This window comes from Vitis riparia, chromosome 1, assembly GCF_004353265.1.
Source record: "Vitis riparia cultivar Riparia Gloire de Montpellier isolate 1030 chromosome 1, EGFV_Vit.rip_1.0, whole genome shotgun sequence".
Taxonomy (NCBI): domain Eukaryota; kingdom Viridiplantae; phylum Streptophyta; class Magnoliopsida; order Vitales; family Vitaceae; genus Vitis; species Vitis riparia.
Window position 1 is genome coordinate 20,989,043 of NC_048431.1, and position 13,532 is coordinate 21,002,574.

Consider the following 13,532-nt stretch of genomic DNA (forward strand, 5'->3'; position numbering starts at 1 on the left):
TTAATTCTCTTTACTTGACAAAAGATTATTGTAACATTCTCAATGGTTGCACTAGACTTATGTCAAAGGCCTCATGAGGGTGAGCAAAAGGTTCAATTCTATAGTCTGAGTTTTTAGGCTACAATTTGGAGTGAATCTCATAAATGTTTATGAATCTGCTACATGAAGGGTATTTTTGCAATAACAGCAACCATTTGGAGATTGCTGCACTAATCCTTGTGCACAATTCAACACCCTATATAGGGTGGGTTTACGTCTTTGGTCTCTATCTTGACTGAAATTCTTTTGGGTATCCCTTTCATCTTTTTAGCACCTTCTAAAAGAACTTTTTCCTACTAATTGGTCTATTCTTGGTTCTTTGTTGCAAATGTCTGAACAATCTTAAATGATTCTTTCCAACTTGTCCTTGATTAAAAGGGGGCCCTATCTGATTTGAAGCACCTTGTCTAGCTTGCTCATTTATTTTATGTCTTTGCTATGCATCCCAAGGTTAGTTTAGATTGAGGTTTGAGTAGATTTAGAGGGACTTTCTATTGGGTGGTGGGGCTCTCATGTGAAAACCACATCTAGTAAGGTGGGAGATTGTTTGTTTAGACAAAAGGAATGAGGGATTCAGTGTGAAGTGTCTTTCAATGCTCAATAAGCTCTACTTTGCAAATGGAATTGGCATTTGCGAACAAAAAGGGGCCCCCATGGAATCAAGTTATCGATGGGAAATATGGGGAAGGAGGGGGGTGGTGTTCACGAGAGGTGGAGGGGTATGGTGTTGGATTTTGGAAAGCCATAAGAAAGGACTAGGATCTCATGAGTAGTAGGATCTCTTTCTTGGTGGCCAATGGGTGGAGGGTGAAGTTTTGGAAGAACAAGTGGTGTGGGGCAGCACCTTTGTGTAGCTCCTTCCCTTCCTTATTTGCCTAAGCAGTTTCTAAGGAGGCATGGGTTGAGGATGATTGAAATTCTTCTGTTCAAGAGGTAAGGGGAGGGGTGGTGGTGGAGCCCTTATTTCTCTAGACCTTTCAATGATTAGTAGGTGGGTTGTAAGGAGAGGTTTCTATCAAGTTTGCATGAGTTAGGTAGGTGGGCTCTATCAGGTTTGCATGAGGTTTCTATCAGATTTCAATGATTAGTAGGTGGGTTCAAGAGGAAGACAGGGTGCTTTGGGCAAAGACAAAGAGCAACAAGTTTACAGTTTAGTCTCTCTATACCACTTTGGAGTCAAGGACATAAATTTTTTTTCCATTGAGTTTCATATGGAAGGCGTGGGTGCAACCTAAAGTTAGTTTCTTTGCTTGGGAGGCGCCCTAAGGGAAAGTTTTAACCTTAGATCAAGTTCAAAGAAGAGAGAGGTCTTTAGCAAATAGATGTTTTCTATGTCATATTGAGGAAGAATCCACAGACCATCTCCTTATCCACAATGTAAGGGCAAGGGTCTTATGAAAGTTGCTTTTAACCCTTTTTGAGGTGTCTTGGATGCTTCCCTCGCCGGTTAGAGAGACCCTTCTAGGTTAACATGGTTCTTTTGTAGGCCAAAAACGGAAGAAGGTTTGGAGAGCGGACTCCTTATGCATCTTTTGGACAGTTTTGAAGGCAAGCAATAAAATTGGCTTTGTTGGTGATGACCTTTCACTCCAAAAGCTAAAAGATTCTTTTGTTTATCTTCTTTGGTAGACTAAGATGTTTATAGATGATGCTCCTTCAACTCTCGTTATAGCTTCTTGGATTAATTGGGGTCTTGCTAAGGGTGGCGTTGTTTTAGTCATTCCTATTTTGTAGTTATGGCTTTTGGTGTTGCTGCTTAATGGTTGGTGTAAACATTTTGTATACCTTAGGTCGCTCTTTTGGCAGCCCTTTTTAATATATTTACCTTTTTATCTATCAAAAAAAAAAAAAAGGAAACTTGTTCTTGATCAATGTTGCCTCTAGCCAATGGGTGCACTTGTTTCTTACTATATCTTTTTCTTGTTTTTATGCCATCCATCTTGGCATCCTCATTTTTGCTAGTCACATTTTAAACATGTTTCTTGATCATTGAACTTTCTAACTCAATAAAGAAAAGTGTCTCATAGTTCTGGTTATTGCTCGGATTTTAGTTCAAATTAACTTGATAAACGTTATTGGTTTAATATCTAACAATTTAATCTTTCAAGTCAAATTAGTAGCTTAATATAGAATTGAAGTCTTGGCTTACCGGAGGTTATGAGTTTGAAACTTACAAATATTTATTTCCCCCATTTTTGAGCCAATTTACAAGTAATGTTTTCAAAAGCACACTTCAGGCATGCTCCATAGCAAGGAGCTCCTAAGACGCATCAAAGCGGAATAAATTAATCAATAACCCTCAAGGTAAGGCACATGCTTCCTTGGAGGCTGATGTGGATGATAGTGATGAAGAGGACTTAAGTTGATGTGCTTTTGAGTTATATGTGTTTGATTTATTATGTTTGTTACTTTGTGACTTTTAAGACTTAAGTGAAAATATGAAACTATTAGTATGGTCATTTATTTTTTTTATGTATATTTTAAACTACTTTTAATATTTATTAATTATAAAAATTAGAGTCTCAAAATATTTGCACCTCTTTGCCTCAAGACTTAGCCTCACCTCACAAGCACTAAAACACCTCATCTTCTAGTTTCACCTTTAAAAACTGTGTACAAGCGCAAAGGTTGCCTGCTAGATAGGATGTTAAGGTTTAGCCCAAGTTGGCTTGATATACATTGTTAATCCATTACCTAATAGCTTAAGATTTGGGTCAAATTGGTAGCTTAGTAGTTATCTTGTAAAATTTTCCCACCAATTTGATGGACATTCAAGATAACACAACACTTTGCAGGCATGGCTTCAACCATCCTCCAATCTTATGTGCAATGGCTTTTTCAATCTTCCATTATGATGAATACTAACATTGGGCGGGTAAAAGTTAAAAGATGTCACATTAAATATCTCCTTTAACACCATTGTTAATTTTTCCCTTATATTTTTGCTAATATTGTAGACGCTCCATCAAGGTCCTATGTATCCGAAAACCTTTAAATTCTACATCTCTCTGTAATTACTTGATTGGAAACCATAGATTTATTGATATCCATCAAAGAGAGAAGTACAAGGATGAAAAACTCTTCATAATGGTTAGAATGTAAAGTTTTAGTAATTACTGCTTTGAGTCTTTAGGTGGAAGGTTACAAAGTTGCGCTGAAATTTTAGCTTATCAAAGCAAAATTGAAAATATAGAATAAGGAAGGTTTTGGAGATATTAGGGCTAGGGAAGCAACTGTTCTCCAAGACATTCAGTTGGTAGATTCTCTTGAAGGGATAGATAACTTGTTAAATGATTTGCTGACCCTTAGGGTTCGGTATTTAGCAGAAATGAAATTGTGGAATTGGAATCCCAAGTAGCTCATACCAGCATTTGGTTGCTTATTGTAACCATGAAAATGAAATTTTCATTCTTATTCATACTAGCTCCTTGATTTTCATTTCTCCACACCCCCTAGTTATTCTTACCCCCACTCAAGACCCAACAGCCTCCTCTTAAGAAGAATGGATCGTGTGTAACAGCCATGCTGGTAGTATAGTAGTGTTCAACATGGTTTGTGACTTGAATAAACTTGCATGTTATTTCATATATTTATTCATCTTCCAAAGTGATCAAAGTCAATCTGAACTCAAACTTTTACTAGATTTATGATCCAAACTGGACGCATATTAGGGAAAGGAACATCTCAATCAACTCATGGATGGATTAACTTGTAGAGAGAGTAGAACCCAAAGGAATTGTGTTCAATTTTCATGTTGAAATGATTCAAAGACTGGGAAAATGCATGCTCCAGCCCTTTTAGCTTCCACCTTCATTCATTGATATTTCTTATTACAAGAACTATCAAACGATATTTCTTAAGGTCATCTGAAAATGCTCCAACTAATGCTATTTTTTTCCCTACTTTTTTTCCCTTGGCTGTATTTTTTCCTACTAATTTGCCTCTATGCTTAGTTTGCAATTATAACCAAAATTTACATGAGTCACAGTAAACGTAAGATTGCAGACCACCTCCAAAGAGATAATGACTAATGACTCCTTTGTCATGATTAGAATTACTAAATGTTGATATAGATTGTTGAATTTGTTTTATTTTCCCAAACCCCTATTTTTACTTGAAATTAATTTTTTATTATACTTTTTTCAACCTGAGCTTTTTAAGACTACCCTCTTCATTTGTAAATACACTTCTGTGATCTTCTTTAAAGCTTGTATATTACATTCATGTTCTTATTGTTAACCCAATTTGCAGGTCAAGAATTTGGTAGAGAGACTTCAGGAGCATACAAATTTTTGCATCGGTGTGTTATTTGTTATATTTTTTGCTTCTTGAACATTTTATCTACATTTTGTTTTTTGGATGTTGAGTAAGAAGATAATATTGTTAAATTTCATTTTGATTTTTGCAGTCAAGATACTCTTTTAACAAGACAAATTCCTGTTAATTTATTCACAAATTTAGATCTTTATTGCCAACTTTCTATATGGAAAGCAAGGCATGTGTATCTGTTAGTATTTCTTTTACCCTTAAGCCATGTTTAGGAGAGCTTCTCAAACACTATAAGCAACATTTGAAGGTTAAATGTAACTTTTAAGGGTGTTTAGGGTGTTTGGATAAAATTCTTAATCATGGGCCTTATATTTCCCAACATGATTTATCCACATTTTGAAGTAGAGAGACCCATGCTTTTCCTCAAACACGATGTCGGAAGCAAATTTTTGTTTAATTAATTTTTTTTTTTTTTAAATACCATAGTTATGCTTATCATTAATAAAAGCATTTTTAAAATATAGTTACCAAACATAAAACTCAATCGCTTGGTGATAGTGGTTGCTCCTTTTACTTTTTCTGTTGTTAAACAAAATAGTTAAATGCTATCCCACGTCAGGTTTTAATCCTATTGCAAGGATGTGATGTTTGGAATTGTCCCCTACTTCTTTTCACCTTTTTTTGGGATTTCTTGCATCATATTTTAGGGCTAGCCAACTTATTCAAGGAAATGGAATGTGTTTACAAAATACTAATACGAGGCATGTAACTATTTATTTTTCCTTTCTTTAGGGCCTTAGTTATTCCATGCCTAGCCAATACTGAAATTTTCTTTCTTTTCTTTTTCCCAATTTTTATTAGGATGATGAGGATATATGTGCATGTATGATAGGAGATGGCCATCTTTGGTTGTTTTTTTATTTTGGAAATTCAACTTTAGGATAGATGGTGTCCTTTAATATAAAAACATAGAATACCAAAATTCTGAAAAACCTAAGCAGGCCAAGTAGGAACTATAAGAGCTCAATACCAAAAGATACTGTGGAGAAACATGTTTTTTTAGTGGTGCTGACTTGGTATTTTTTGTAAATATGTTCAACGCTAGGAGATAATGTAATCCCTGATTTATAGGGATTTGGTTTGGGGTAGTTTCCATTTTCTATAACATGCCTATAGCTTATCCTTTTGTATATAATTGGATGTGTATTCTTCTTAAGACCTAGTAGTTTCAATTTTTTCCACATGGTATTAGTGCTTTAGGCTCTTAGAATTCACATTTTTTCTATACTCCATCAACCCGGTTTTCTTCTTAAGATCTAGTAGTCTGGTTTTTTCTGCATTGTTTGTTTGTCCTCCATTCCCTTAGTCAAGTTTCTGGTTCTTGCCCCTTATTTAATCTGAGTTTCTAGTTCTTTGCTCCTTATGCAATCCAAAAAAAAATCCACCTTGTTTGAGACATCCAAAGCCACCAACATTTGTGCGGTACAAATGATTGAAGCTCTGCCAAATCAATCTAATGAGGAGCTTCAAAACATTCACACCACTTATCGATTGAATGGGAAGAATTATTGTAGTGGTCATAAGTTGTGAAGACACTCTTGAAGGAGAAAGGAAAACTCGGTCACTTGCTGGGTACCAGCCTGGAGAAAGGAAAACTTGGTCACTTGTTGAATGGGAAGAATTATTGTAGTGGTCATAAGTTGTGAAGACACTCTTGAAGGAGAAAGGAAAACTCGGTCACTTGTTGGGTACCAGCCTGGAGTAGGGTGATCCCAAATTCCAGGTTTAGGATGAGGAATATTTCCATGATTATGTCATGACTTTGGAATTCGATGCTACCTGAGATTAGTATCACTTTCATGTTTTTGTCCATGGCTAAAGAAATCTAGGAGGCAATGAAACAGACTTACTCGAAGGTACGTGATGCAGCACAAATATTTGAGATAAAGATGAAGATTTTGGCCATCAAACAAGGTGAGCGGTCCATGACTGAATATACCAATCTTCTGAAAAATTTGTGGCAAGAGATAGATCATTATCAATGCATTCAAAAGAAGGATGGTGAGGATGCTACCATTTGAAAAGATTTGTTGAGAAAGAAAGAATTCTTGCATTCCTTACTGGTCTAAATCTGGAGGAAGAAGAGGTGTGATGATGAATGGAATACCTGTGGAAGAGAGCTCAGCTATGTTGTCAAATGCTGGAAATATGAAGAATGTTGGTGCAGAAAATCAGCCCAATGCTGCAAACAGACAACCAGATTCGTCCAAGTGGTGCGATTATTGTAAGAAACCAGGGCAGACTAAGGATATGTTCTGGAAGTTGCACAGGAGATCACCAAACTTCAAAAACAATAATACGGGATGGAGACCTAATGGCGGACAGTAGCAAAAAGGTCAAGGATAGGCAAATCTCATTGGCAATAATCCCCCAAACAATGAGAATCAGACCCTGGCACGTGGAGAGTTCAAGGAGGATATTGAGAGGCTGAAAAGTTTGTTGAGATCATTAGAAAAACCTTTTGGTGCTTGCTTATTAGCAGTCTCAAGTAAGTACTCTGTTTCTCATGCATTTTATGTCTTAGTTTCTCCTTTTTCAGATTCCTGGGTCATTGATTCAAGAGCCATGGACCATATGACCAACTCTACTTTGATATTTGATTCCTACACACCTTGCCCAAGTAATAAGAAAATTTCCATAGCAAATGGCTCTTTGACAATAGTAGCTAGTCAAGGAAAAAATCATACAAATACATCTCTTGCCTCAGAGAATGTCCTTCATATTCCAAAGTTTTCAACTAATCTTGTGTCCATACATCATACCACCAAAGATATGAATTTTTGTGTAGTCTTTTACACTTCTTATTGTGTTTTTTAGGACCATGCTTTAGGGAAGATGATTGGACTTGCTAAGGAAAAAACAGGCTCTACCATCTTGATGTACTAGGTGATCAAAATAGGATTAAGAATGAATTTTCTTTGTCATGCCTCACCAAAAGCTCCATCTCAAATAAGGACAAGATTTGGCTTCATCATCTTCGTTTGGGACACCCTTCATTTAATATACTCAAAAGTTATATTTCCTTCATTGTTCAAAGAATTGGATGTAGATAGTTTCATTGTTTGTGAACTTGCAAAACATCGTCGTGCTTCATTTTCAATTAGCAATAAAAAAACCTTTGTTCCTTTTTCTCTTATTTATAGTGGTGATAAGGGACTGATGAGGATGAATCTTCAAGATATATATCAAGAAAGGGAATTTGTATTAGTTGTAATTAAAGTAGGATTATTATTACTTGGAATTAAATTATGACTAATATTTGTTGGAGTCTAATTAGGATTAGCTAGTTGAGTTATAATATAATTAGAATTTGAGTCATGATAGGTTATTAGAGTCCTAGTAGAATAGGTTATTAGAGTCCTAGTAGACTTTGGATTTCTTAGAGAAGCCTATAAATAGGCTAATCAATGTAAATCAAAGGAATGAATTTTTGATGAATAATATTATACTTTCTTTCATTGCAAGGTTGCAACCCTCAATGGTGAGACTCCATTGATTTTCTTCTAGGTGAGACTCCTAGAAGGCCTTAGTGAGACTCTAAGGTTTTCCATCTTTTCTTCATTGTTTCTTCTTTCTCTCTATTTCTTATCTTATAATTTTCTCTACCATAAAGTTTATTCCTTGTTCCTCTCCTTACACCCTAAAAATAAAACCCTAGCCCACCTACCCTTGAGTGTAGGCAACCATCCTAGGGTTGTCCTACATCAATTTTGGTATCAGAGCGAAAATTCTTGGCATGAAGGCATATGTAATTGAGGAGTGGAGCAACGTATGCAAACATGGTTGAAGGCTACAACTTTTTTATGCAGCCATTGGTGAACATACCAAGGCTAAATGAAGAGGAGGATTGGCGACGTACTAGCATCTTCCAAACTCGTGTTGCTTGTCAAGGGAGACTATGTACTTTGATTATTGATGGAGGTAGTTGTTCCAATCTAGCTTCAGAGGAGCTTGTTGAAAAGCTTAATCTAAAGACAGAAGATCATCCAAATCCCTATCAAATAGCATGGGTAAATGACACATCTATTTTGGTGAGTTCTCGTTGTCTAGTGACGTTTAATTTCAGTAATAATTTTGAGTTATCAGCATGGTGTGATGTTTTGCCGATGAAAGTTGCCCATATTATGCTTGGAAGACCATGGCTTTTTGATGAAAGGGTCCAACACGATGGCTATGAAAACACTTACACACTTGTGCGCAATGGGCGAAAGAAGATCCTTCGTCCAATGAAGGAAATTCCACCACATAAGCAACCAGAGGAAAAAGTAGCACCCTTGAAACTAGAAGAGCCATCAAATATTCTTATTAAAAAGCAAGTCGAAGTTACTAGAAAGGAGGAAGAAATCATCAATGATGAATCTAGAAAGCAAGAGGTGATGAAACTAATCTTAGATCAACCAATAGAAGAGCTCAAAGAAGTTGAAGAAGTTTCAGAAGAATCGATGTTTGACTTCCCAAGGCCAAACATTATCGTGAGTGGTGGCAAACATGAAGAATCTGCTGAAATTTCTTTTGAATATAGGGAATTCAAGAATCTTATTCTTCCACAAAACAATTTACAAGAAGAGTGTGGGAAACAACTTCCCACAAGTTTGTTGAAGACACATAAGTATTTCGAGAATTATCAACTTGTTGTACAACATCAAAAAGTTTTTCGAAGTCCAATATTTGTCTTGCATGAAATTGAACAAGTTCAAGAGATCGTGAGATCTTGTCTTACCATGGGAAAGAGACGACGAAGAAAGAAAGGGTGGAAGGCATTGCTCGGAATTTCAATTGATCGTGGAAAATCACTAAAACTCGAGGTCGAGTTTTTTTCAAGTCAGGGGAATTGATGAGGATGAATCTTCAAGATATATATCAAGAAAGGGAATTTGTATTAGTTGTAATTAAAGTAGGATTATTATTACTTGGAATTAAATTATGACTAATATTTGTTGGAGTCTAATTAGGATTAGCTAGTTGAGTTATAATATAATTAGAATTTGAGTCATGATAGGTTATTAGAGTCCTAGTAGAATAGGTTATTAGAGTCCTAGTAGACTTTGGATTTCTTAGAGAAGCCTATAAATAGGCTAATCAATGTAAATCAAAGGAATGAATTTTTGATGAATAATATTATACTTTCTTTCATTGCAAGGTTGCAACCCTCAATGGTGAGACTCCATTGATTTTCTTCTAGGTGAGACTCCTAGAAGGCCTTAGTGAGACTCTAAGGTTTTCCATCTTTTCTTCATTGTTTCTTCTTTCTCTCTATTTCTTATCTTATAATTTTCTCTACCATAAAGTTTATTCCTTGTTCCTCTCCTTACACCCTAAAAATAAAACCCTAGCCCACCTACCCTTGAGTGTAGGCAACCATCCTAGGGTTGTCCTACATCAGGGACTCTCTAAGGTTCCTAATATTTCGGGGCTAGATGGAAATGAGGCCATAGTTAGTCCCAATCTCATTCTAGTTTGCCTATTGCCAAACCATCCTCTTCTAGTCCCATGTCATTGACTAAGGAAAGTCCAATTCGCAATCCTACTCAACCACTACAGGTATACTTACGGAAAAAAAGAGTCCATTGTTAAACCTATGAAAATTCAAGAGTTGGAACTGATCTTTGGAAATGAAGTCAATGCTTTACTTGAATCTTCTTTTGATAATTTTTGTGCTGCCATTGATAATAATGATCTTGATCTTGCCACTGCTCTTAGGAAAGGTACAAGAGAGTGTACCAAACAACTTTTATGCCCACTAGCTTAATTCATGTCCTATAATAGATTGTCACTTTCCTACCAAGCCTTCCTTACCCAAGTAAACATTGTTACTTTTCCTAAAACCTTATCTGAGGCATTAAATAGTGAAAAGTGGTGACAAGCCATGATTGTTGACATGGAAGCATTAGAATAAAATAGAACATGGGAGATATTGAAGTTTCCAAAAGAAAAGAGTCTTGTGCTTTGTAAGTGGGTTTTTCCTGTAAAAGACAAGACAAAATGTATTAATTGAGAGGTATAAAGTAAATCTTGTTGCCAAGGGATATACCCAGACTTATGGAGTAGATTATTTAGAGACCTTCACACCCGTAGCTAAGATGAATACAATTCAAGCGTTTGGGAGATTCTAGAAGGTAGAAGAGTGTGTAAGCTTAAGAAGGCAATCTCCTCATGCTTGGTTTTGGGAGATTTGCTAAGGTGATGATTACCAATGGATACAAGCAAAGTCAAGGTGATAACACTTTATTCATCAAACACTCAGCTTCAAAGGGAGTTACTACCTTATTAGTTTATGTGAATGACATAATTGTGATTGGAAATGATGAAAAGGAAAATGATAGTTTGAGAAAGTGTTTGATAAAAGAGTTCGAGGTTAAAGAACTGGGTCAGTTGAAGTACGTCTAAAGTATTGACGTGGAACGGTCACAATTAGGAATTTTTGTATCCTAATAGAAGTATGTGCTAGATTTGTTGAAAGAAATTGGGAAGTTAGCTTGTAAACCAACAAACACACCTATTGAACCTAATCACAAGATTGGTGATAATAATAGCAATGCTAGTGTGGATCGAGGAAACTATCAAAGATTGGTGGGTTGATTGATCTACTTGTCACACATGAGACTCAATATTGCATATGCTATCAGTGTGGTCAGTCAATTTATGCATAATCCTAAGGAAGCACATCGCCAAGTAATTCACCAAATATTGCACTATCTCAAAGGAGCACCAAGGAAAGGGATTCTATTTAAGAAAGGAACGAGTTTGACACTTGAAGCATATATAGATATTGATTATGTAGGATCAATGGTAAATAGATGCTTAACATCATGTTATTGTACATTCTTGGTGAAAACCAAGTAACATGGAGGAGTAAAAAGCATAATATAGTAGCAAGATCAAGCGCCTAGGCAGAACTCAGAGCAATGGCACTTGGGATTTGTGAATTACTATGGCTGACAATAATCCTACAAGATCTTAAAATTAACTGGGAAGCGCCTATAAGACTCTACCACAACAACAAAAATCAGCGATCAATATTGCATATAATCCTATGCAGTATGACTGAACCAAACATGTGAAGGTAAACAGACACTTTATCAAAGAAAAATTGAATTGTGGCCTCATCTACACATTGTAGGTATCCTCAAGCAATCAACTCCTAGATGTGCTGATCAAGGGTCTGAACAATACTATTTGTCAAGCAATAATTGGCAAGCTAGCAATGCATAATATTCACTCACCAGCTTGAGGGGGAGTGTGGAGAAACGCGTTTTTAGAGGTGTTGACTTTGTATTTTCTGTAAACTAGGTTTAAAGCTAGGAGATATTGTAATCCCTGATTTATAGGAATTTAGTTTACTAATTTATAGGGATTTGGTTAAGGGTAGTTTTTGTTTTCTATAACATGCCTATGGCTTATTCTTTTGTATATAATAGGATATGTATTCTATTCTAAATGAATGAATTTCTTCTCAAATTTTTCCACAGATACATCATGGAACGACTAAAGCTCATATCATATGAGTGGATGGTAGACCAAGTCTGTCTATTGCATCAGCATCTTTAAAAATCCAAGATAATTTTAAGAACTACCATGATTGCAAGACAATCTTGCCCCAAAAAAATATGTTACACTAGTGGATCATAATGAAGGATTCACCCTTCCCAAAACATATAATGAAGCTTCCATGGATTAGGGCAACTTGATTCAACAGAGACATCATGACCCATTTATCACATGGTAATGAGAAGTTAGTAAAGCCATACTACTTGCAAAATCTAGGGCCCATGAGAATCTGTGACCCCATAGGAAAAGATCCAAGAATGATGCATGGACAAACCATTTCCATTCCTAATCCCTAACCCATCTGTTCCACCTCCTGCTTTCCCCAAACTTCAATTATCTGTGTTCAGGTTGTATAACCAAATTTATTGTTTAATCCACCAATAGAACAAGATAGCATTCATACCCATCTCCTTAATGCTAATGATGAGGCCTTGAGGTGATGGTTTGTCCAAAAAGACCACAAAGATCTTTGCCACTTTAGACGCCACGACACTCTCTCTCTCTCTCTCTATCCACCTACTGATCTTTCTATTCTGAACTCAGTGGTTACTCATAGCAGCATCACAGTTCTTTCTTATTTCTCAGAATGAAAGTTCAATATTTCTTATTAATTGTCACTTGTACAATGCCTCCTGATCTTCATTTGGCACATAATGTTCTTCTGCTTGGCAGTGATTGACACTGACACACTACTCAAAAAGGATTTAGTAACCCTAGATGAGGCTCTGAAGACTGCAGATAATGGAGTTCTATTGGCCATAAATGCTATTTCTGTTCTCATATCTGTAAGTTTATCTTCTTTGATTTCTGTCGGGCCCTCATCACCTCATGTTTGTATTATCCTTAGAGCCTCTATTATTTCTATGACATTTACAGGGGATGCACAAAAAGCTTATTGATGCACCACATGATAATATGAAAGAACTCAAGGGTCCGGAAATTATAAAAGTGAGCTCATTCCATCTCCTGTTGCATGAATATCATGTTTGTTGAATTTTTAAATTTCCATACATTGTTTTCCATTATCTGCATTCAAGATTTCTGTTTTATTTCTTCATCTAAATTTCCAGTTTCAGCTAATATTTATACTTATTTGATTGAGCTTACTGGAAGGAACTGAGTCTTTTATGTCTTTCTGTTCCTTTTTAAGGTTATTTGTTACATTCCTTGTCCCTTTTGTTTCTTGCTCTTTTCTGTCTATTCTGAAGCTTATTTAACCATATACAGATTTTAGAAAGCCACAAAGAAGCAAAAATCGGATTTGGGGCTGGCTACAACATTGAAACTTCAATTTTACAAGCTATATATGACTGCCCTTTCCTTAGTGTGTGTTTAAAGGTATGATCAAAGTGAATTTGAGAGCATGGTTATGACTTTTCATCTTTTGGCTAAATTTATTCCTTTATTTAACTTGTTACCACTTTACCTTTGTGTCCTATAAACAATTTGTTTTCATTTTGAGTTCTCTTGGCCATTAAAATTTAACTAATTGTGCTATTCTTTTCTTTGCTTTAAAATATTTTATCTTGCTCTTGTCAAGTTCTACTGCCTTAAACATTTCATTGCAAGAAAACTTCTATTTTGGCTTGTAACAGTGTTCTAAAGTTTTGCTTACT

The 13,532-nt window shown here is 35.8% G+C and overlaps 1 protein-coding gene across 4 annotated transcripts in view; it reads left to right on the top strand.

Moving 5' to 3' along the window:
• The window catches only part of LOC117933288 (protein ACCUMULATION AND REPLICATION OF CHLOROPLASTS 3), a 45,031-nt gene that overhangs the window by 20,002 nt on the left and 11,497 nt on the right, over positions 1–13,532 (top strand). For all 4 annotated transcript variants that reach the window (XR_004654289.1, XM_034854824.1, XM_034854687.1 and 1 more), the window contains exons 6-9: positions 4,291–4,339; positions 12,589–12,701; positions 12,793–12,864; positions 13,144–13,254. Coding sequence is in view for 3 of the 4 variants with exons in the window: in XM_034854824.1 (XP_034710715.1) it covers positions 4,291–4,339; positions 12,589–12,701; positions 12,793–12,864; positions 13,144–13,254 (345 nt within the window). In the remaining variant the exon portion in view is untranslated. The remainder of the gene's footprint in view (positions 1–4,290; positions 4,340–12,588; positions 12,702–12,792; positions 12,865–13,143; positions 13,255–13,532) is intronic.